The sequence below is a fragment of the Lates calcarifer genome, linkage group LG4 (assembly GCF_001640805.2).
Source record: "Lates calcarifer isolate ASB-BC8 linkage group LG4, TLL_Latcal_v3, whole genome shotgun sequence".
NCBI classification, from domain to species: Eukaryota; Metazoa; Chordata; class Actinopteri; family Centropomidae; genus Lates; species Lates calcarifer.
The window spans coordinates 4,895,800-4,922,034 of record NC_066836.1 but is presented as its reverse complement, the minus strand read 5'-3'; the positions used below and the strand labels follow the sequence as shown (position 1 = coordinate 4,922,034).

At 41.0% G+C, this 26,235-nt stretch overlaps 1 protein-coding gene across 21 annotated transcripts in view; it reads right to left on the bottom strand.

Annotated features, from left to right (window-relative positions):
- The window catches only part of kirrel1b (kirre like nephrin family adhesion molecule 1b), a 79,182-nt gene that overhangs the window by 27,885 nt on the left and 25,062 nt on the right, over positions 1–26,235 (bottom strand). For 17 of the 21 annotated variants that reach the window (XM_051069826.1, XM_051069824.1, XM_051069825.1 and 14 more), the window contains exons 2-6: positions 9,430–9,579; positions 4,489–4,641; positions 3,657–3,814; positions 897–1,047; positions 159–264 (exon numbers count right to left, since the gene is read on the bottom strand). In XM_051069826.1, coding sequence (XP_050925783.1) covers positions 159–264; positions 897–1,047; positions 3,657–3,814; positions 4,489–4,641; positions 9,430–9,579 — 718 coding nt within the window. The remainder of the gene's footprint in view (positions 1–158; positions 265–896; positions 1,048–3,656; positions 3,815–4,488; positions 4,642–9,429; positions 9,580–26,235) is intronic. The other 4 variants (XM_051069827.1, XM_051069830.1, XM_018678160.2 and 1 more) reach the window with 1 other exon arrangement.

The window sequence follows — 26,235 nt, the reverse complement described above, 5'->3', positions numbered from 1 at the left end:
GCTCTGCAGGACAAAGTCCATCACATCATCGAGTCGATATAAAGCTGCAACAATACTGTTAAACCGAGTATGGCAACATGTATTTTGGTTTATGTAAGGAAGTGCTGATTTCTAAGATATTAAAGTGCACTCAGTTTTTAAAGTTAATTCTTCCCCACCTGTATCCCATGATGGGAGGGTTGGCAGTGGCCTGGCAGGTGAATGTGACCCTCTCGCCCTCCAGGACAGAGCGAGGCTCGATGGACAGGGTCACTGTGGGTGGATCTGCACAGTGAAAGATGCATTTTCAATGCACGACTAAAGATGAAGTGAATGATAGTGTGTTTCACCAGTGCTGAGCAGCACGAGGATTGATTTGCCGAATAAAATAAGTCACAAAAACTATAAATTCTACAATAAAAACTGCTGTTCCAAAACTCCACTTCTCCACAGCCCTCTGTACTGACACAGCACCGACTCCACATCTACAGTTACTGCAGTTATTCTCTCAGTAATTACTAACCACACTAGGTTGGAAAAACACATCAATCTTCTTGATTGAATATTCAAACTGCAATTTCCTTGTGACCAATCATTTCTTATTTCTTCAGGGACACGACTGAAATCCTTTAAACACAAAAAGTTTCTGATTTTCCAGATGTTGAAGAAAACAACTTGCTGAACTGCTTCAGGTGAAAATTATTGGCTGCAAAACTGCTGCCAAAACAACCCAAGCAGCTAAATCAGATTTGGAACAAGTCCATGTTTGACAATGCTGAAAAATAGGGGCTGTAAATTCATGTATACGCCATAGTATGTGTTATTTTTGTTGATAATTAAGTGCTGGGGCAAGTGATTAACATTAGTGATTTTGTAATGTGATTACATAATAATAGCTTAGAAAAAGATTAACATACGGTGGACATTAAGGGTGACAGTGGCTCGTTTGCCCATGGGTACTGCCGGGTTGCTTGCCACACAGGTGAAGTTGGAACCGCTGTCAGTGTCGACTGGTGTGATGGGCAGGTAGCTCCTGGTCGTCACCCTCTTCCTGTCTGGCAGCACCTCCTGTTCAGCAAAGAAAGAGGGAGAGGAGAGGAGAGAAGAGGAGGGTGTAGGTAGTGGATGGGGTGTGCAGAATTTAGGGAGGCGAACCGTCAGAGAAAGATCAAAGAAGAAGAAGAGGAGGAGCACGGTGGAGGGAAAGGACGAAAAGGACATAAAAAGGAGGGAACGGGAAATATCATGGGAGAAATAAGAGAGAAGACAGTGAGGAGGAAGGAGAGAGACATAGGAGTGTTACTAACAGAGCCAAGAGAAATGAATAAATAGCATAAAATAACAACACAAATAACAATCTGGAGGTAGAAATAGAATAAGTGACAAAAGTTTAATAGGTGGGAAAGAAAAGAGAGAGTGGAAACTGAAAAGGTGCAAAGGAGACATTTTATAGAAATCCATGTTCTTGCATTTTATCTTCATAATTTAAAGGTTTAATGTGAATGTACAGGGACTGTCTACAAAAAATCTTTCAATTAATGCAAGGAATTCAGTTTTATACTGACACTGGGCTTTGCATTTAAAATGAGAGCTGAATACTCGTATGAAAGGTGAAAAGAAACACAGTGGTGCTGAAACATGTCTTTGATTAATCAGCTGCAACTGCTGATTTTCTCATTTTTTTCTCAGTATCATTGGAACAGAAGAAGCACTTCAGATACATAATCTCAGGCTTTGAGATGGGCATTGTTCACTGTTTTTGACATTTTATAGATTAAAAGACTGATGGGTGAATCAGTAATGAAAATAAGCCTTACTCACTGCTATAAAAACAAATCCTTCCCTGCACAATAAGAACATAAAATCCAGTTTTCTTGGATTGAGGAGGTGGGGTGGTTTGCAGTGCAGCTACAAAATCTGTCAAGAAAGTGTGTACAAAGTGTGTATCTGTAGTGTAAATGCGTGGTCAGTAACACGGTAACATAAGTGCAGCATGTAATATGTATAAGCATGTGTGGGGGGGCATGAAACTGGCTGCAAGAGATGTAAAAACATCTGTGTTTGAGTGTGTGAGTCAGTGTTTGCTGCTGCATATGAAAGCAAAGAGCCCATATGTGAGTGTGTGTCTACGTGTGTGCGTGCTCGCAGGCATAATATCGTGTGTAGGAGAGTGTATGGGAGCGCGAGGAGTGTGAATGTGGGAGAAAAGAATGCAAAAATATATCACCGTGATAATGCTTAAGTGTCACTTACAGTTTGTTCCTATATGTGTATCTGTGTGTGTGTGTGTGTGTGTGTGTTTGAGTCTGTGGTGGGTTAATTAAACATGTCTCGGATCTTTGCGTTTCAAGTTGTGTCAACACCATAAAGTGCAGAAAATAACTGACATCTATTTCTGTATCCACATGTACTTCTGCTTTCTTGAGGAGTGAGCATGATTGACAATATATGATTTTACATACATGTAGATGTAAAGCTATTGAAAAACTAAGTGAATGTAAAGTAATACCTGCACACTGAATCAACCGAACTGACTGAGATCAAAACATCCATTTAATTAAATGGACGATTGGTTTGGAGCCATATTGTGCAGAAGTGACGTTTTGTGGATACAGGTTGGCTGAAATACCACATGCACATCTACAGGATCTAACCAGAGGCTGTGGCCTAAGTAGGAATCAAACCTAAGCCTTAATAAAAGTGCAAGTATCCCTGCAGGTATTATCAAGTTTCATTCCAAACCTTATTGCCTTTTATTCAACTTTTAAAACCTCTCACTTTCTACTTTACTGTCATCTTGCTTAAACACCTTGTGGCCTAAAAACTAGGCTGTTATAATAAATGAATGATATAATTAAGAAGCAGTTTTACATCCTTTAGTCATCCAGGCTGGGAAATTTGGGGGTTTGTCAAATTCCAGCTTGACCTAGCTCTCTTTGGTCAAAAACAAAACAAGTTCCTTTCTGTATTTTTACAGGCGTTTACAGAGAGAGAGAAGAGAGGGTGCTTTCCTCCAGCATTTAATAACAATAACAATTACTGCATAAATAGCAGGTTCTAGTTTGATATAGTTAATAGTGGTGTTGCATTTCAGTGATGTTTGCACTCTTTCATTGCCAGTATTGAAAATAAACACTGCACTTGGGTCCCAAGTGCTTAAAGTCAGATTTTAAGGCTCAACATGCATCTGTGTGCAGGTTTGCAGGTCAGAACTTGCAATTATTAAGTATTCAAAAGGATTATTTACTAAATATGGTTCTCATCTGCAAGAATGTTATCATTTTGTCAACAAAAAACCAAGAAAACCATGTGCCTAGTTTCTCTATTACACTGAGTGCACTGCACACTGTATTTCCCTAATGCAGGACTCCAGGGGTGCTGCATGGCCTGAGGTGTACATATTGTAATTCTCCTTCACAGTGCCTGTGGCAAAAATCATGTAAACAAACAAATAAAAAGACTGAGAGTGGATGTTATTGAGGGGCAGATTGTAAGAACTAGAATTTGTACTACAAAGTCTTCTGAGGCTACAATAAGCCACATGAGATTAAGCCGATCTCATTTTAGTGTAATAAACTCATCATGGTTTTATGTGAGTTTTATGTTGCATGACTCTTCCCTTGCACACGTGTGTGTTAGCTATTATCTGCATGTGTGCACGGGTGTGTGTGAGTCACCGTGGACTGGTAGGCTCCCTCCACAGCGACTCCATCCTTGGTCCACTGGATGTGCGCTGCAGGCTTGGCCCCGCGGGTCACACAGGTCAGGTTGTACGGAGTTCCGGCCATCAGCAGGAGCTCCGGGGATCCGTCCACCACTGGGTCCTCAGGGGGAACTGGAGGAGAAATACACGTGAATGATCACTTTAAAACATACTCATTTATACAAGTGTGCACTCATACATAGAAATAAACCAATCAGTACATATGTTCAGTAGATAAGGTTGAGACAATTCTACCTGCCAATGAAAACTCTGAATATCCTGAAAAGGGCATTTCCATCAAGCAAAAAACAAGGTTGGTTTTTATCTGCTTGACCATTAACCTGTTGGCTGTTGGTAGATAAGATTCTAAATAAACCCCTCACCTGTTTCAAATTTTAAAAAAGAGGAAAAGCACAGCTCATGAATTCTGGAAGTTGACTTGACAAGAAGCCAAGAAGGTGATTTGACAGGAAACACAAGAATCACATGTCAAATATAGTCAGTAGTATAGAATCGGCTGAACAAGGTCTGAAAATGAACAGCTGTGCATCTAAACCAGTCATGTGATTTTAACCACTCGGTTGATCTCAAACTGTGAAGGTGCTTCTGAGTGTAAAATGCTCTCAGCTCTGGAAACCTTCTCTCCACGAGGACACACGTATCAACTTGGCATTCCTCGATGTGATAATCACCTCAGGTGTCCTCAGAAAGAAAAGGTCCTTTGCTCAACCTATGCTGGTTGACAGAAAATCAGAGGAAAAGAATCTGAAAAATGGCCCCTGTATCTGCAGCTGTAGTCCACTTACTGAGCACATTGAGTTTGGCTCTCCTGGAGCGCAGGGCGGCCTCCGTGGCCTGACACTCGTACAGGGAGTCATCCGACAGCTCGGCATTGGAGATCTCCAAGTTGTACTGGCCGATGTCCAGAGCCCGCAGCACACGATATCTGGGCCAGGCTGCTTGAGAAACAAACCAGGTTTACAGTTAAATAGACGTCAAGACAGCTAATTTAACACACAAGTTTGTGATTCATGCAATTGTTTCTGTTTTAGTTCCACAATAAGTCATGCATCATACTATGGTTTATTTACAGGTCAGAAAAGCCCACTGAGTTTGGAAAATGAGCTCCAGGAATGTAACTTGAGGATAGTGTACCACCTGGAAAACATGACTGTTTTGAAATGATCGTTGGCATGAAGGAAGAGGTACATTACGCACTGCTATTACAGTCGTGAGTCATCATAATAGCACTGCCTTCACAAAAGATCTGCGTTGGAGAATAATATCATCTTTATTTTAGAAACAGTGAGTGATGAGCTTCAGGTAGCAACACTGAAGAAAACTTTATGTTGGGTTTCAGAGTAAAACTTTTTATTTCTATCTGCTTCAAGGAAAATAAGGTGGAAATGTAAATACACAGGGGGAGGACAGCTCCAGATTCACCTTTTAGAACTGATATTTTTTGTTATGATGAATATAGAAGCATTAGCTGTCCAGTGTCTTCAACTCCTGTCAAAAAAGCTCGGGCTGGAAGAGGCATATAGTTCACCTAAATTAATAACCCACTGCACAAATTTAATAGGGGCTATTTTTTCATAACCAGCAGTTCCTATAAAAACTGTTCCAGGTATATTCTGTGGATTATCCAGAGCGACAGGGATGCTAGATGTTGTTTTTCAGTGCTGTGAATAGCACAAACAAAATTCCATTCACCTCTATTTTATGGGGTTGCAGCAGAAGGCTCAGCGATGTATATCAATCTATCTATCAAAACCTCAGGAGATAAAACTAAAACTATCTCACTGGATAGATACCACAAAAAGTAAGTGAGATAATATATTTTTTTAGTATAGGGAACACAAAAAATACACAGAAAAAGAAAAAGAAAATGCATCTACTCGCTATCCTTTTTTATTCAGCGCCATCGTCTGCGTTTCTCTGCTTGGCTGTGCAGCAGAGGACTGACACTTGACTTGTTTACAAGATAAAGCAAATGTAAAAGCTCTTATGAAATGGATAAAAGCTGAATCACAATTGTATTACGCCAATCATAGACAGAGATCAGCAAATGGTACATGTATTTATGTGGAAATGTCAAAGCTTTTAATCACAGTACACAGATAGCAGTTAGCATTCATAGCATTTATTTCGTTTTGAAGACCTTTCGGTGTTAACCAGAGCATCTGGGGATCATGATAGTGGCTCCTTTACACAAACAACTCAGAGGAAGGTAATGAATGCAGGAGTACACACACACACACACACACACACACACACACACACACACACACACACACACACATAAAGCAGCACAGCTACCCAGTCAGAGATAAACAGACAAACTGATCAAGCATCACCATATATACAATGATGCCACATCAATTCCAGTATCATACACAGACTGCAGAACTACAGGCAGCACCGCTCCAATTACAACACCCCCCTTTCCTCTGCGTTTGAACCCCCGCCTCTCAGACAAAGACATAATTGAGCGTGACGTCCCACTAGGGGGCACTCATTGATCCTCCGTGCCCAATCCTAACATGACATCATGGATTCAGATGGCAAAGGCAGGCAAGCAGGCGGGCAGGCAGTTGGGGTACAGAGAGGAAGAAGGAGGATGGGTGGGGTGGTGGTGGTGGTGGTGGTGGTGGGGGGGGGGGACAAAAGTATTAGTGGAGATTACATCATCCACTCCAGCACCTCGCAGCATAGCAACCACAGAGGTGAAAGCACCCCAGGGAGAAGGAGAAGGAGAAGAATGAGGAGGAGGAGGAGGAGGAGGAGGTTCAGGACGAACAATAAACTGCCACCACAGATGCCTGCAGGTAGGGAACAGATGAGTGTGTGTGTTTTAGGTATTTGCATTGATAGGTGTAAACATGATACACATGTATATGTATATGCTGCTTTCCACTGATCATATATTAAAAGGATTTTCTTCATGTCTTGTGTTTTATATTCACATGCACAACTATGTGATGTGATGTCGAGAAACTGTTTCTGTCAGTGAATGAACGCAGATCTCCTGCATGTGTGTGGGTGTTCAAACTGCAGGTATGAATTTACTGCACGCCTACTCTGCCATCAACAGCTGTATAAAAATCATACAGGGCACATAACAACAACCTCTTATATGTCATATTTCATGCACCAGCAACACACCGCTAGATCAGAATAAATAAATATGTGTTGCTGCAAATATTGAGAACATACAGACTTTTCCCTGTACATAACAAGACTTCATGTTCAAAATAAAAACAAGACAGGCAAAAGATTGAGGGACAAAATGTCAGAGATGAAGGAGGGAATGGCAGCAGAGACAATTTAAGGATAAAGGATGGACAGAAGGTGATGATAGATGGTCAAAAAGCAGGGAAAGAGAGACAAAGAGAACAACATGTTTATCAAACGCTGGTGTGTTTGTCACCGGGACCGTGCTCGCAAAAAGGCTACAAGGACAAAGAGAGCATTACTGACAAAGAGAGAGAGGAGAGGAGGAAGGGATGAAGAAGAAGAGAGGAGAGAGCAGTGGAAGAGAGATGAAAAGCAATGGAGGGGATCTGGGAAATACATAAAGCAAGAGATGATGGAGCTGTAGTTTGAAAGATAGAGGGTTAGGGAATAAAAGAAGGGGAGAGAGAAAGAGGGAGAGAGATGTGCTGACCTTTACTAAACCTGAGAATTAAATTGAGTTGAACACAAGATTCACATCACATGTCAGATTATCACTTGAGTGACAATGTGTATGTGTTTGTATGTGCGTGTGTGGGCGGCGGGTTGACTGAATGTGTGTGTGTGTGTGGGTGTACTATACAGCATGTGTCGTTCTTTGTGGATGAGGAATGGGATTTGTGGTTTAGAGCTGAATGGGAACAAAGTATATGAATGCTAATGTACTTAATGTTATATTATGTTGAGCACATCAGATTCCTCAGTAAATATCTGTGACATTTTCAAATATAATAAAGAGTTTTTTTTACACTATTTAAAATATAGGTTCATTAAGGTAATGAAAGTTTTTTCCACTATGTTTTTCTTGAAACTGGAAACTAGAATTATTGCCTGATGTCTTTATGCCTCTGACAACCAATCAAGTTACAGCTGATATCATTGAAAGAAAGAAAAGAGTCTGCTGGTGTTCACATGCTTGGCCAATAAAGCTGAACACAAAGTTGTTGCCATGACAGTAAACAATGCTTTAAAGGTGGATGTTGCTGCAAAGAAGCTACAAATTGTAAAATGCTTCACACACATCTTCAACCTGGCAGCACAGAGGATCTATACAATCATTATAGTTTCAAGTGGGACACTCAAGATTAGTGTCACCACCTCAGTATTCAACCAAATGTGAAATACAGGGACAATCCCCTGTTCCTGAGTCATGGTGTTGAATATGGCCAGAAAAGTGTTTTTGCTGAGCATTATGATGCCACAGTAAAGCTGACCTTTGACCTTCTAGATATAAAACATATGCATTAAATTTTCTCATAATTAGCATATGTATTCCAGAGTTTTGGCCAAAAATGTGTTTTGTCAGGTTCATGCTGACCTTGACCTTTGACCTTTGACCTCCAAATTCTACTCAGATCATCCTTGAGTCCAAGTGAACGTTTGTGCCAAATGTGAAGAAATTCCTTCACCCTGCTGCTGAGATATCGTGCTCACGAGCCTGGGACAAATATACGTCTTTGTAGCATCACCCACATCAAGAAAGAAGGTTTTAATGGATAAACACTGAAAAACAGGCGACTTTAAGAATAAAAAAAGGAACATCTCACAGGTTTTTGGCAATTCAGTCAGTGTTGTTACACGTATTTATGGTGAAATTAATCAATAAAACACTTTTCAACAACAAGGGGCTCTTATCTGATTATGATGAGGCATTTAAGTTTTAATATTTCATACAGTATTTAATTACCCTCTGGTGAAGTTTCTCATCTCTGCGATAGAGACGCTTTTTCATCCTTGAACAGATGAAAGTCTAAGGAATCATTTTCACTCCTTGCCAAAATTTATCATTGGCAGAGAATAAGAGCTATCAGCATTTGTGTAAAAAAAAAAAAAAAGTGAACATCAATGTTCAGTAAGCCGCACAGGTCAAAAGCTTGTTTGAATGTATTTTGCAAAATGGGGCTGAGGTCAGTGAAGGAGGACATTTTTTCTTTTCTTCCTCTTCTTCTCCATGCTTCTTATCCTTTCATTTTGCACCTCTGAGTTTCCTCTGATCATTTCCTGAATGGAGAGGGAAAAACCCCCTCTTCTCTGTCTGTTGTGGTTTTGACCCTTTGACTCTCCTCACTTTTGTTTGCATGTGATGCTTCCCCATCTCTGAAATGAAGCGTATTCTGCAGCCGTGCTCACAGTAAGTCATTCTGGATGTGCGTGTCGGCTTAAAATGTAAATGCGAATGTGCGTCTGCTTTTGTCAGCAGTGTGAGGGATTTTCTCTAATTCAGCATGATATACAGGACTCATTTTTGCCCAGATTGTCACTCACACGCCTCTTGGCTCTTAACTCTCTCTCTCTCTCTCTGTACAGTGTTCATTCCCTTAATGTTAAAAAAACCCCTGCACTTTTCAGCCATAATAGCTTTTGTCAGGGTTCTTACAGTCAAAACTGAACCGAAACCGTGGCTGAGTTATTCCTCTTCTTCACTTCACTTTGATCCCTGCAGCTCAGTGAAGCTGCAAGGTTTTTTTTCCCCCTTTCTTCTCCCACCACAGGATTCCTGTCCCTTCCCTCACCTCGCAGACCCTCGCCGATGCCGAGGGCCAGGCCATCCTTGGTCCACTGGACGATGCCGCTGTAGTTGAAGACCACGCACGACAGCACCACCCGTTCTCCCAGTACCACTGACTGGTCCGCTGGTTCCTGGGAGAAGCGAACGCACCACACTGCAGCAGAGAGGGACACAGAGAGAGAGAGAAATCAATTTTAAGTTCCTTCCACTGTGACCTGGCCATGAGCTGCCATCTTTTATTGCACTGTATCGAGCTACACAGTCCCTGTCCGGTCTTATCGACTCATGCGTGTCCATATGGTGGCTGTTGGGGTGATTTGTTAAGTGTTTTTATAGTGTATATGGTGTTTTTATTGTCCCTTTTTTATTATGTGCTTTTATTTAGAGTGTGTTTTAATAGAAACCCTGTCTGTGAGTCAAACTTCTCTTAAGGGACAGTAAAGTTTTGAACTGATTTGCCTGCATTTAGGCACATATGCATTGGCTGAATGGAAGGACGCGTGAGAATTAATAGATTTTATTTTACAAAATCATAATTTCATAATTTCTCTTCTTAACTGGACCCAGAGCTCTGTTGCTAAAATTTGCATATTTGTCATTTCTTTGTGCCTGCTGCCTCTGCTTCGTCTCTTTCTTTCCGCCTTTTCAAGGTTTTCCCTGGACTTTACTGAGGCTTATGTGTGTCTCTGCGTGGGTATGTGTGAGTGGAAGTGTGCGTGCGTGCATAGATGTGTAACCGTGTGCTTGTGTAGCAAGAACATCATTGCCGAGCTGTGATACAGCCTGCTCTTTTTCATCACACAGTACAAAGGATTTTGCTTACACACACACATTTCCTCCGGCAAAATAAGCCTTTTGGCTATTGCAGTGCCACTAAAATACATGGATATAAAAACTACAAGTGTAGCGCAGGCATACATTAACGCTCTCGCATAAAGAGAAAGTGTCAGGTGAGGAGGCGAGGCACTAACCCGGCGCTGTTTTCAGCCGTTTGCATCATCAGGTAAAATTGTTTCATATTCCAGAGAAACTCTTGCAAGAAGGCGCGTTAATTAAGGCAGAGAAGGAGACTGTGGTGCCTTAGATGACACATGCACATGGTCGTGCATGAGCACACACACACAAACACACAAACACAGGCTGGATATTACACAAACAGAATCTGCTGCACACATGCAACATTGGATCACACCCAGTTTATGCACTTGTACACACACACCTCAGAGTCACTCACGCACATGCAATTGCACATTGAGTCGCACATACACACACAAATACACTTCAACAAAGTTGGTGTTTGTCTTCCCGTAGGCTATTCTGTTCTTGGATCATGGTTAAAACAATCCTATTAGCTAATTAAGGCAAAACTGGTTAATAAAGCAGGCCGTGGCTCTGAGGGACACGTCTCAGCGGGATTGAACCACAAAGGTGCAAACAACAGGAGATTTACTGATTTGTCAGGAGGATTACACGACCTGTCATGTTATTTGTGAAGAGGGCTCCTTTATTGAAGACGTGAATCTTCACACTTCACTAGGAGCACTTTGATGTTTCATCAACTTTACCGCTGAATACTGAATCAAGAAGAGAACTGCAGTGACTGTGAGATGATAGTTGTGTTAGCTATTTGAAGTTAAAGGGAAAATCCACCTCAAAAGACTCTTATTAAAGAAGCTGTTGCTTGAATATGAAATAATACAGATTCATAAGACAGTATTTTTTCAGCTGGCTTAGACATTTGCAATGGACATTTGGTTTTGTGCTGGCCAATTTTTTCTTGTCCGAGCTCCCAGGCTATGGAAAAGTCTTCCATTGGGGTCTTTGCATTTTAAATTTCATCTCAAAACCTGGATTTTCTCCAGGACATTTTATTAATGCTCTCACTCACTCATTCTTATCTGCTAATCCTGCTTATCTTTGATTTTAGACATTTATTTACGTGGATCTTCCTGTTTGATTTCTTTCTTCTTTGATTGAGAATCATTCTGAAACCCAGGTCTGAAAAGTGCCAGTCTGAACCTGGTCCAGGACATGTGTTGCAGTCCTGCATTTCATGGTTCCTGTCCATCTCTACTACATGATGAGAAACAAAGGCCAAAACTGTCCATAAAATACCAGTCACAGGAAAGAAAACATTCTTCAGGCACTGAAGAAGTTACTTTTTTTAGTCAGCTACGCTGGTTATGACACCAACCGCAACTGATCTTTGACTTTCCCATCCCAAAATATTCTTTAAACAGTCAAACAGGAAGTCATTTACTGGTGAAGACACAATGAAACAAATTTAGCAACTTAAAAAAGCCTCAGTAGACCAGAACAGTTACAAATCAGTTTTAGTGAATGGTACAACTATTACTTCTTTCACACTTGTCATGTACATGTACAGGTTCACACTCCCTCTAAGGTGGTCAATCAAAAGTTATTCTGAACAATGACTAGCACATGAATGAGATAAAACACTTCAAAATGTGCAGATTCTCTCTTTTATTCATGCATTCAGTCTGTTATGTACATAAAGAATGACTGAAAATGTTATTATTTCTTTATAATAAGTTACACAACCCTGCACATAGAATAGAAAGAACTTTATTCATCCCCGAAGGGAAATTCAGGAACATATACATTTTTGATTTCCCAAAACCTGGATAGGAGCCTGGATCATAATGTTCCCAGATTGGAACTTCATGCATCTTTCTGCCTTTCATAATCAGAAAGCAAAGACAAACAGAGGAGGAGACAAAACAGTGAAAATGGAAGCGGCTGCTGTTTCTTACAGAGGAGAGGAGGAAGAAGAAGAAGGAGCTGCTGGGATGTGATATCCTGCTGACATGAGTGATTTACATGTGGGTCATGTTTTGCATGATTTATGCAAAATTAACAGCTATTACGAGTAAGGGCCCTTTTCTTCGTGTATAACTCTGTACAGAACAACACATGTTCTCCTGGGACACACTGTGTTGTGTTACTGTGTGTGTCTAAGTGTGTGACAGAGGAGGGGGGAGAGAGAGAGAGAGAGAGAGAGAGAGAGAGAGAGATGGTGACAGAAAGACAAAAAGGAGGAGACAGAGAACATTTCTGTTTGTCTGTCGTGATATTTGAGTGTGCATGCATGTGTGTATATCTGTGTTTATGAGAATGTGGGTATATATTTGTGTGCATGTGTGTGTGTGTGTGTGTGTGTGTGTGTGTGGCCTGTCAGCCTGCAGCAGGGACTCAGATCGTGGAGGAGAGAGCCGCACTGACAGAGAACAGAGATGTAATTAACCCTACGGGATACCCACCCTCCCCCCCCGACACACACACACACACACACACACACACACACACACACACACACACTTCCTCTATCTCCACCCCCCGCCCCCCCTTCCATTTTCAAATTCCCTCTCTCTCTCCCCTCCTCCGTCCTTCTCCCCTCCCTCCTGCTTCCCTCTCTCTCTGTTTCCCACCTTCTTTTTCCTCGTCTAACTTTCTTTCTTTTCATCCTCCTTTTATTTTTTCTTTCTTACTCTTTCCAACCTGGTTTTCATTTAGTCTCTTTCTTTTTGTCTTCTCCCCACCTTCTGTTTTTCTTCTTTCCTTCCTTCCCTCCATCTTCTCTCTCTCTCTATCTTTTTCTTCATCTCTCTCCACAATTCTTTGTGTTTTTCTATCATTCTCACCTCCTAACGCTCATTTTCCTCCCTCCTTCATTTCCTCTGCCTGTTTACTCTGTCTATCTCCCTCCTCCTCCTCTTTCTCCTTCCTTTCCTTCTCGTTGTCTTTACTTCCCTGCATCATTACCCTGAGGGATGATGTTAGGTATATCATCTCTTCCTCTCTCTCCCTCTCATTGCATAATGTACCCAGTGGTACAATAGACAGAGCTTTGCAATTACAGCCTTGGTGTCCAAACACATTATCCCTAATATCTTTTGTCCTCTTTTTTCCATCAGGCTGTTTTATTAAACATCTATACAAGTGATATCTAACCAGCTCTTTATCAGTTTCTACACTTAACTTTTAAATATAAAGTACACATATCTTACTGTATCATAAAAAATTCTACATATTCCATTATACATGAGCTGAAGTATTAAGATTCAGTGGAAAACACTGACTTTCTTGGAATAGTGGCGCTACACTAGAAACTGCTGGTTGAATCCTGGGTGTAAAACAAACTTTGACTGAAAATGGAGTCATATATCTAAACTGACTGGACTTTAAAATGCATAATGTTTCCTCACAAATTTAATCCAAAACAAGTTTTAAACCCTGACAATACCCCGTTATTTGTCATTACCTTCCCATACAACACATGTAAGTGTTTTCTGATCTGATCCCCGTTGGACAAGTCAATGCTACGACAATGATTCATCATACAACTGTATCCTATTCTGATACGTGAGAAATCATGGTATGGATGTAACTTTTTTAACCAATCAAAGTTAAGTAATGATCACGGTCATGGTTAAAAGAAACTAACATGGACTGTCTGTGGGAAATGGGAGGTGGACAGCAGTCTCCACCCAACCACTCCTGCCTCTGCCGACTCCGAGGCAACGTCAAACAACGACATCAGTCTTTACTCAACATAAAGTGAGGTCAACACAAAGACTGGCCATTTTTAGGCATTTTCACAAATGACTGATGCTTGGTTTTGCTGAGAAGATGAAGAAAGTCTGGACAGACAAAGTAGCCAAGGAACAGTTTGTTTTCTTGTGTTTTGACACCCGTCAATGAAGCGGAATAATGGCCTATCCTGACGTGGTGCAGGACACCAGTGTTTGTTGCCCTGTAATGTTTGTCACTATCTCTTCAGCTCACTTGTTTTTGTGGTGATTGACAGACGTGAATCCTATCAAGCAACTTTCACTTTTTCCAAGCAGTTCACAATGATTGGCTCAGAAAGAAAAAAAACAGAAGAGAAATTGGCAGCCAAGAGCACAGCTGACAGGAATTTACAAACTGGGATTCGAGGCAACAATCAGCTTTTCGTTGATGTCTTTTCTACTGTGGTAGGCTGAACATCATAATATTGCTCAGTCAAATCTAATCTTACCACTCATGCAGTTGGAATTTAAGTTGACATGAAAGAAAAATATAAGAAAAGTAATTGTAAGACATAAAACATCAGTGGACATTTTAACTGCCTTGGCTTCAAAATGGGGTGTTTTGTCATCTTTTTAGACATGGTCACAGTGTGGACTGAAGAATGCCTCCACTGTTTGAGCTCAGGGACCTCCAATATGGCCGCCAGAGGCCAAATACAATTTCCTGCAAGAAAACCATTCCTGTGTAGAAATGAAAGGACAGTTTGTGAGGTTTGTAACCCTAAACTGCAGTCCTCCACACCCTGGAGCCTTCATCCTCCTAACCCCCACCCCTAAAAACTGCCACGCTGACCCTCTCCGTGTATTCATGTCCAAACTCTGCCTCCAGGCTACAGCTCGCTCCCATTTCAACTACCGCACACCACTCTCAGGCAGGAGAGCGCACGCCGCATCTATGTGTTTGTGTGCGAGTGTGCATGTGTGAGTATTGTCCGTGTTTACACGCATGCCTGCATACATATCTGTCATTGTTGCGCTGTTGTGTATGCCACGTGCATATATTTGCCATTTTTGAAAAGGCAGCAAAGGGCAAAGTGTGGACGGGAGAGTGAAAAAAAAGGTGTTTGCATGAGAGAGAGAGAGAGAAAAGAGACTGAAAGTGTGTGTGTTTGTGTGTGTGCATGAGTGTGTGTGTGTGTGGGAGGGAGAAAGAGAAAACCACAGAAAAATAAAAGAAGGAGGTGAAAGAGAAGAAACAGTGAGGATGGAGAGACACAGAAAGGCCAGTATCAGGGGAAATGTTTGTGACATTTTGTAGCTTACAAATGCACTTAGAAAAAAGCTGAATGAAAATGTGAAAATACATTAAAATCATGTTAATACAGTTCCCCAACACTGCAAAAAAGTTTTGACACTGTGTGGGGAGTGGAAAATGTTTTTGTTGATGAAGCATTTTCTGAATAAATACTGGCTCAGGCTCTGTCTCATTTCACACGAGGTCAGAAAAGGCTTTAGACTTTTAGGACTTCATTGCATCTGTCACTCATGACAATGGGACACCATGTTGACTCTTCCAGGTTTCATTGTTGTTAGACATTAGATGGTTTTACCTTTGGTTTCATCTTAAACATACAACTTCAGCTAATATCAAAAAATCGCCTTATTCACATTTTTGAATGATATGATACAGACGCAAAAAGCTCCAGCTAAAAAACTGAGATTCCTCTTGGACAAAAATGTTGAATGCGGTTCAACTTTTGCCACAAAGTAACATGTCATCTGGCAAGATGTTATGCTGAAGATGACTTTGTTGCGTGGTCTGACAAACCTTCAAACTAATGGATCTATTACTCGTGGCACACCTGTTAATTTTGACGTGTGTCATGCTCATGCAAACCATGCATAAGAGCCTGGTAGGACTCACACATGAGCAGAGCTATCCTCAATTTGTGAGCCGTCATTTGTTAACAGTGACGCTACCAAAATCTGAACCAGCCTCTGGATCATATTTCACCGTCTAACAGGTATCTGAATCATATGACATACAACAAAGCACACACACAAAGTTACCACATAAAATTAGTTTGAGTTTTCTGTCACATTACAAACCCATGTGTCCCTGCAGTCATTTACAAACACAGGTCAGAATACAGCGACCGGTTTGTTTCCGATTGGCCATGAGGGGCGAGTGCATCATTCCAGTGGGATGATATGTTTACTGCTGCCTTGTTTATTTTGATGTTTCTGGAAATATCGTCCATGTAACATTTATGCCCCCGAAGCACACGGCATCAAAGTGACAGAGATGAACACGAAAGCAGACAGAGAGACGGAGAAGGACAGAGTGAGACAGACACTGAGGGACAGACATGGAGATCATAACTTTGTCACTGTGTGTCCCAGCTCACTCAGTGTTTGCTGTAAACAGTAGCTCTGTGATTTCCCAGTGTCCCCCTCTCCACCAAACACTGCTTTTATTTCCCCTCACAAACACTTTCAGCAGAACAGAGGAGCAGCGTGACGCCGACCGCAGAGGAACAGTTATTGGAAAACACACACTGAGGCACACACACACACACTTACAAGCTCATCCAGGGACAATTACTAATGTGTAGATGCAGAAACACACAACCTCATACACGCAGACATATTGCATAAAGCTACCCAGGCCAAACGCTCACACACTCAAGTCTAAAAGCACACACTCCCACAAACAAATGCACTCAATTTAACTCCCCAAAACACTGCGAGGCAACAAGCAGAAATGCAAACATGCAATTTTTCCTTTGCATGGAGACACAGAAATATACAAACTTGATTTATTTATTTACAAGAAAATCAATTTAGGGATTAGCATTCCTGAGACATAACATTTTAAGGATCACATGTGATGCTAGTGCTCATTCTCTATTTCTGTCCCTTAATTCCATTTTCCTTTTACAGGGGAAAAAAGCGACATAGGGTGAAAATGTTTTAATGAATAATTCTAGTGTGTTACAATTTCTGTAGCTTATTTTTGGTTTTGGCCTGATGGAGACAAAGTGTCTGTTGCCGCAGCAGATGAATCAAAATAGATAAGACATTAATGTATAACTTATGATTGTAACCTATAGTCTGACCCAGTAATAGCTTCATGATTTTGATGATTTGCAGTTGAAAAAGCAGAGACAGTGATCTCCGCCCTTGCGCTAATGACTGATTGATCATTAAAGCGGTCAGTAAAGATAGGCCTTGGGTAATAACCTATCCTACTGGGAGTTTGATCTCCTTTTCCCGACATCAACCTCTGCAAATTAATGCTCTCTTATATGCGCTGTGATGTAAACGGTATGACTGAGGAAATGAAATGTCGTGTCTGACAGCTGCTCGAAGCTCGGAGGGAGGAGGAAACGGACAGAAACTGAGTTGCCAGCAAGCAACTCAGGATTAACAAACTCTGAATTTCCACTAAAGCTGCTTTTTGGAACAGCCCACAGATGACTAGATAGTTTGTACACAAGTAACAATAGTTTAGCCACATTATCTAAACACTTATTTGGTGGTAAAACTTACACACTTGAAAAGTAAAATAAGCCATAGTTGATACAAGGAACTTGGATTCGTAACTGTGATGTATACTCACAACAGTTTGTGTAATGACTTTATAGTTTACACTTGTTTCTCTGCCAAACCTTGGGATTTTGCTTCAAACCAGTTTGACTGCCTGTGTTGTCATGTTTCCAGCTATCAAAGATCAAGCAACTTGGGGAGTACAATGTTATTATTACCAATAGAAGTGATGATCAAAACTTGACAAAAATATATCTCTCGCAACGTTTCCTCTATTTTTACTCTTATAATCTGATTGTACAAATACATGTTTGCAGCATGTGATCATTTCCTGTTTGCAAGCGACCTGCATGACTCTCAAATTTGTGAAATGGGACTGTGCCATCATTTGCATCTGCGTGTAAGCAGTGCTCACAAATTGCTAAGCAAATGGGCCCCTGGTTCACAGGTTATTCATTCACTCTATCTCTCTCTCTCACACACACACACACACACACACACACATAAATGCAGCCACATGCAGAATGCTGTTGAAGTCCTACTGGAGTTCAGCTTTGTAAAAGAGAGAGTTGCCTAATCATCACTGTGCTGCAACCAACCTGATTATGGTGCTGTGGACTTCAAACAACTGGCTTGTGTTAGTTTGACTCTTTTCCGGAAAAAAGGCAGGAGAGACGCACACAAACGCTGTGTGCTCATGCTCCCAGGCACACACACAAAAACACACATTCGCACACTCGCAGCAATCCCTCCCCTCTCTTCCTATCTGCTTCTCCCTGCAGCTCTCTCTCAGTCTCTCTAATTGACTTCTGCTTTCTTACATTTCATTTCATCTCTTATTTCAGTTTTATTTCCCCCTTTTTTATGATCCTCTCTGTCTTCAATTATTCATCCCTCTCTCTTTCTCTGTCTGATTTCTTTCCATCTGGTCTTGGTGATGTTTAATTCACCTCTTCATTTGGAGGAGGGGGGGTGGCGGCTGCTGCTGTGCGCTGTTAATTGGTTTTTAAGAGCGGTAAGTACACACACATGTACGCACACCCGCATTCGCACATACGCTCTTGCGCACACACGCTCAAACACACACACACACACACACTCCCCCTCCCTCTGCTGTTGGAGCACACTGTACATGTCTGCTAGCATTAACATCACCAAATGAGCATGGAGTGAAAAAGCATGTGAGAAGAGAGGGCAATTGTGTGTGCGTGTGTGTATATAAATATATATATATGTGTGTGTGTGTGTTTGCTTGCATATCTATCCAACAGTGAACCTCTCCATCATTAGACATTCAACAAAAGTGGACCAGTGAGCCAACAGAGGACATTTTGTAGGTACAGTGTGGGACCAGTGCAGACCGCAGTCACATACAAAACTGTTCCACATCTTTACTGCAGTTTTCCTTAACGTAACCTCCCACTTTCAGCTCTGTGGAGAGAGCCAAAGCCTGCCTTCATCCTCTGCACCAGGATTGGTTTTGATACCAACAATGGGAGGGATTCAAACCAGACACTACACCACTGGTGCCTTATGACAGCGAACAAACCCCTTCATGCTACCAAGTCCCTTCTCTTTCACAGCTTTTCAGTCTTCCTTATGGTTCATTTTTAATTTCAAAATTCAATGAGCCTCATAAGGATCAAACTCTCATCCAACTGATACTAGTTTCCTATTTCCCTTTGAATGTTTACTTTGGGTATTGCACTTTAATTTTCATTGCAGATCCTCAGGATCAAATAGAAGACCTCAAAACTCCAGAGTAGTCCTCTTAATCCCTCTGCTATTTGAACAAATTCACTTGAGCTCTGTTTCTGTTCTAGATTTTGACTCTTTCTGCTGGACATCCATCCATTAGCTAAACCACTTATCCCTTTGAGGGTCATGGAGGGGCTGGAGTCAATCCCAGCTTACATTAGGTGAGAGGCGAGGTACGCCCTGAACAGGTCACCAGTCTATCACAAAGCCCATTGGCCACAGGACTTACAAATTCAATGCTACTCACAGGGATCAAACCCACAACCCCAAAGCTAACAAACAGTCCCTTAACTCCCTGAGCTGTCTCACCAGCAAGACTTGCTCTGTTTCTTATAGCCTTTGAGCCTTTCTTTCTTTGAGTCCTCTGGGTGGGAAGCTTCAAAGTACAACAAGTTGCCTGAGGCTAAAACCACAACCTCAAAAGTCCATTGCGTTTCCACTGGGCCACCACAACCTGCCAAAGGAGGTCCCAAGTTTTCCCTTTGACAGCATCCAAAGGAAAGAGACAAAAGCTCTAAGAAAAAGAGTGGAAGTTCTGAGGTTCAATTTTTATGAGTAAGTTTTATCAGAGAGTTTTGAAGTCCAATACCCAAAGTGTAGACTCAAAGGCTGTAAGTAATACAGCTCATATGTTATAGATTTTAAGGGTGTGGGTTCAAGCTTCAGTAAACTTAATGTATTCTGAAGTCTGACTTCCAAAGAATGGACACAAAAGGTCTAAGAAATGCTGCTCAAATGGTCTTGATCAAATGGCTCAGGGGGTCAGAGGGCTATTGAGAACTTTTGAGGTCAGGGGTATGATCATTGTGATGCTCGATACTACATTAAAAGCTGCTAATGTACATAGCATGCACTGTATATGGTTATAAATCACATACATTAATGGTTTTTCTAGGTAGTTGTGTCTTTTGGCCAATAGAGTGCAACACTACATGATTATTCTAGAAATATTTGACAAGGTAAGATGTTTAAATATTAAAAACAATAAAGTTAACCAATCTATTTTTGAAAAGACATCATAAAAGCCTTTGTATGTATTCATGTCCCAGTCTGTGTTCACCCCCAACAGTTACACTTCAGGCTACAGAGGTCCCCTGTTTGATAGGTAGACATGAGTGGGTGTGTGTCACCCACTTTGTCAAGTTCTCACTTCTTCAAAAAGCTGCTTGAGGATTGAGTCTTGGTTTTAGGACTGAAGTTGGAATTAGATGTTCCATATCGATGAGAGTCCTTACAAGGATAGGAGTATCTCTGTGTTTTATTCACAGACATGCAAAGGAAGATACACTTTCCAAATATCATTCTTAAGTTTTATTTTAGTACAGAATATAGTTGGTAATAAACTGACAAGTAATGACAGACTTTAATGGCAGCTCTTTGATGGACAAAAAACATATATTTCTATTTTTACACAGTGACTGTTGTTTATTCTTTATATTTGACAGGAAACTGAAGCTAAATCTTTTTTTTTTTTTTGGTCATTTGGAAGCCAAAACACTCGCTGTCAGACATGGAGCCATGACATATTATTACTTTATGAATCTTTAATGACTAATGTGTTGGTAAACAGTTGCCTTCTTACATAAATTCGGCAGACACAGCGCAGCATTACCATTCATTTGGTCACAGAGATTTCCAGTGTTCACTTTAGTGTTTTAGCTTTTAGCTTTTAGCTTTCGTTTTGGTTTCCAGTTCAGAATACTGAGTGAACCAAACACATTTTACAAAGCTGACACAGAGCTGCAGATTTTCTGCAAGATGAGTAAGTTCTTTATATTAGACAAAGCCATTTGATTCATAAATATGAAAAATATTGATTAGTAGAGCTTTAAATTTAATTAAAAGGATTTTGTAGTGTGCAATGTGCAAAACTCAGAGTATCTTTATTTTAAGATCAAATCCGAAGGTTTCCAGAGATATTAAATATACAATCTTGAAAAACATGAAAATGTGCATAAAATATTAGAAATACATCTGCGGTAAATTTTCTCCTTTGATGTATTGAAACAGCCATAAAAAATGGTGCGTAGTTTGAATATTTCACCACGAGTGAGCAATGAAGCACTGGAATGAGTAGACAGAGAATACTTACATGACATAGTGGAATACTGCAGAAAGAATGTTTTTACTAAGTTTCGTTAAAGGGGAATTTAAGAGGAAAAAATGTAGCTCGTGGTGTTAAGGTCAAATGTGTGTGTCAATGCGTGGCATTAAAGAGAACTCATACATTTAAGTACTTACAGTACATGAGCAAGTGAGTGACTTACAAGTGAATGTCTGCAAATATCTCCCCTGTGTAAGTATGTGTGTGCGTATATTCTCTGCATTCCCAGACAACACTGCAGCCACATCATTAGCCACATCCTCTGACTCCAACCTGGACGTCGGATCAGAGGAATGGAACTAAGTCGGGAGCAGATTAGTCATTATCCAAATAACGACCTCGCTCAGCAATGGCTGCACGATTTCCCCTTCAATAAGAATTGGTGATGTGAACTCCACTGAGGCAGAGGAGATGAGATTCTGCTGTGAAGTGAAACAGTGAAGGGAGAAATAACCTCGCTGTAGCCCTGTGAACAGGAAGACAAAAAACCCCCTCGAACTGCAAACAGGGATGAAGATATTTAAATCTTAATGATGATGAAAAAGAAAAGAGTTGAAGGAAAAAATCGGAGCTGCTGCTGCTGCACGAAGGAAATGTTCATGCAGTTTAGTCTAACTGTTGATAAGTTACAGTGAATTTTCAGAGTTACTGCAGTAATGCAGCACGAACAAGAGCTGGGCTGCCTTCCAACAACTAGAAAAGCTGAATGTAAATGTCAAGTTTTATGCTCACTCGAGGTAAAAAAGAAAGGTCTGCAGGTTAAGAAATTCTTTGTAAGATATTCTGTGTAAACCATGACCTCCCAGTCAAAAAGAAACGTACATGTTGATTCCCCCAAGTATAATGCTCGGGCGTAGCTGTGGTTGGAGCCTTTGCAGTATGCAAAGTGCATTCTTTGATTTCCATCTTGAAATGAAAGTATGAAATATCACTTACACTATCTGACACAAAAGCACGATAACAACTTGCCAAATAGAAATCAGTTCTTGAAAGTCTGTGTGGAAATTCAATTTATTTTCTTCAACGCTATTGATGGAAATACACCTAATTTGCATTTTATTTTCTTCCCTATGTTTCAAAAATTCACTTAAAATTCCTTTCCCTTCCCACAGCGACTGTCTGCAGCTCCTACCCTTCCTAATGCATAGAAATAATAAAGCTGCACTGAGAGGGTGTGAAAACTTGCCAAAGCCGTGCGTCGGAGACCCTTTTCTGTCAGAACTTCACAGCACAGCAACATTCAACATTCATCATATTTTTCTCTGATACCTCAGCTACTACAGACTTTGATCTGGCTTAGATCTGATCTTGCTACTGCAAAGAATGTAAAATATGAAAAAAAGCCCTTTCAGGTCTGTATGTGCTAATTTGGCTTCTGTCACATCCTGTATGTTTTAGATCTAGCATGTGGAGTTATAGTTCAGGGAATCTCTGTATTCCCTGCCTAATGCTTAATTTAAGAGCAGTGCGTTAAGGCAATACTTTGAGTTTGAGCCCATCAATCATCCTAATTTTCAATATTACAGAGAGTAAGAATAATAATTTAGCTGGTATTGGTATGTCAAGTGAAGATATACGAAGCAAAATTAGAACGCCTCAAGATTTATGTGTTTTCAGTTAATGTAGTGGCATCCATGGTACTTAGAGCTCAGTGCTATGCCATTACCGCACTGCATTTCCCAGAGATCATCTGTCAGTTTCATCAGTGCTGTGGTATAGTGACTAGGCATCACAATTTTATCAGCGGAGTCCTGATTTTCAAGTATTTGTCTTGAGGGGGCCGGGACTCTTTGCCCTGATAATTAGGTTGAATTAAGGCTGTCTTTGGCAAAATACATTTTTAAAAGTGATCTTAGTGAAATTTGCTGCTGGGGCAGAATTAAGGTAATAGGTTGGATCACTGCTCTAAATGAAAATTGTCTTTCTCTTACTCTCGCTCTCTCTCTCTGTCTCTCCGTCACAGCAGCAATTGCGAGGAAAAGCACAGCTGCAGCCTCTCAAAGCAAAGACACTCTGACAGAATGGCAGAGCTCAAACTGCACAGATTTCCTGTAGATGAGGTTTTATTTTCTGTTGATGAAATCTGAGTTTTGAGAAGGTAGGACCATTTTTTTCTGGCTTTCACTACTCACACTGACAACAGACTGTAGAAAAACAATAAACTATAGTGTTTGTGATGCTGTGTTTTGGTTTGCCACCATCTTGCTACGGTTTTAGGGACAGAAAAAGTAACTACTATGGCTTGTTAAAAACTAATGGTGTAAAACCCTTTTCTGTCATATGAGTCATCTGTATCAGACTAAACAGGTACTCTTCAGTTGTAATCAATACAGCTGTCCACACCTGTCATGAAAGAGCTAAACCTGCTGCTGATCTGCAGCTTTCATGACGTGGCTGGTGTGGACGATGTGGAAGACACCAGTCAAACAAACTAACTTGCTTATATTTGTCTTTAACAACTTCATGATACAACATACATTTTCAAATGTGAAACTGTCTAAGGGAACTTGTGAGAAACAGTCTTTACTTTCTATTAAATAAGTCCAGGATTTTTCCCTTAAAGAATCTATTTCATTAAATAATTAAGTTTTTCAATGGTTTAATTCTGCTTTGTCTTCTCTATAACATGTCTATCTGTCCTGGAAGAGGGATCCCACCTTGTTTTTTGGCTGGACCTAGAAACACAAAGAATTGAGCAACTGACTTGACAGGTGATGAAAGTTCTGCGTGTCCACTGAGAACTACACACCCATCAGAGGGACACACACAGCCAAATCTGAAACGACCAGAGTTATGGCAAGTTAACATCAGCTGACAACATCCTCAGCAGCCCGACAGGAGAGATACTCCGTGGTGTGATAGGACCACCTCGTCTAAGAATGAAGGATATCTCACGTCGTACAGATTGTAAAGTCCTTTAAGACTTGATTTTGATTTGACTTCATGGGTTCATCTAAATGCTACAATAAACAATTGACTTGCATGTAATGGATTGTGGGGAAATGATGGCTACAACAGATCCACTGGTTGCATCCTCTAAATTTATGCAGAAGACTACATAACTTTGTATTTTGGAGGAGCTGTTGAAATTGGACAGGCCTTGTTGACTTGTTAAGACATAAACAGTCTCGACATGCTGACTTTGAAGGATGTGACCCCTGAAATGGGATGCAGCATGAGTTTCCTCAGTGCCAGCATCCAACAGAATTCAGGCGTTTCTGCATTTTTCACTTTAAAGCCTTTCCACATTGGCCTCAGTATTAAGATTGAGTGGCTGGAGCTTGAGTTCTTTCTCTATTTATTAAAAACAAACAAACAGAAAATGCATCATTTCTTCCGCTGCAGATGATTTCCCTGCAAAGGACTGACGTAACCAAACACTGAGAGTTTAGAATAGCAAATATAACAGCTCTTATGAACTGTGTTTTTCTCATGAATCACTGCTGTCGAGGCATACTGTAGGCAAAACTGACATTACAGTTACCACGCAAATGTTTTGGGTCATTACTTTTCACCAAAACTGTTGGTCACAAGGTGTTTAGTGGTGCAGCCGAGGACACAAACAGACAAATACAGCAAGTGACTGTCGGTCAGTCCATCTGTCTGTCTGTCTTTTTGTTTGTCTCTCTGCTGTCTGTTTCGATTTGTATCCAGCTGTGGATCACTGCGTCTCTCTCTGTCTCTCCCTTTTCCTCTGTCACTCTCTTTTCTGCTCATCCTTTTTTCAGTCTGTAGGCGTGTCTCTCGGTCTCTGTCAATCACTGTGTTGCTGCTGTGTGTGTGTGTGTGTGTGTGTACACATGCATCTGTGTGTATGATTTTTTTAAAACTCATCTCCCACTGTCTTCATCTCTCTATCTCTGTGCCCTCTCCAGCTCATGTCTCCTCTCTCTTATCTTTCCCCGTCTCGCTGTCAGTCTGTCTATTTCAATTCATCTGTTTATCTGTTTATCCCGGTCTGTTTTGGCTTTTTTTTTCTCTTCGTGATCGTGTCGCTGCGTTTCACATGCACACACACACACACACAAAAATAAGAACATACACACACATCAGCCTGCCTTCCTTCTCTGGGCTCCTTAGGGGACATGTAAGTGGGACAAGGGGGAGAGAACAAACAGATCAAACTTCAGTCTAGGCTTTTCACTCTTTCCTCCTCCTTCTACGAACCCCAAAACTCCTGACACACATATGCACACAAACACACACACACCCTCCTCCTTCTCTTTCTCCTCCCCTCCTTCTTAACCCCCCTCCTCTTCCTCGATACACACTCTCCACTTTGCCCAGACCCAGCAGCCTGTTTGGCAGGGTCGGCTTGTTTCAAACACACACACACACACACACACAACCACTGGTACACACGTGCACACAGATTGCGAATCGGGCAAAAACTTGAAACTACACACAAACAAGCGCACACTGATAGAAACACATGATAAACACCCCGACACACACACAAACATGCTGCCTTCTAAAATTGCTAATTGTCTTGTTGACAGTGAAATATTTAAAATGAAGCATGAATTATATAAAGAGACATTGATTGTGTATTTGCTGTGTGAATAAAACATGAACGTCCCGTGTTTCTTCTTTCTCTCTTGCGCTCTTCCCCCACGCCCCCGTCTCCCAATGAAATTCAGTTCGATTCAGTAAACCATCGTACTTTTGATCGAGAAACACTATAAACAGAGTGAAGTAAGCTATTTAAAAAATGAATACATTTTTAAAAAGCAGAATAAAACAACCAGTTCCTCTCTCTCTCGCGCTCTCTCGCTCTCTGTCAGCACCCATCTTCTCACCATCTATCCAGGTCATTGTGTCTCTGTCTGTTCACACTTTCACACATTTGCTGACCTCACTCCAGCTC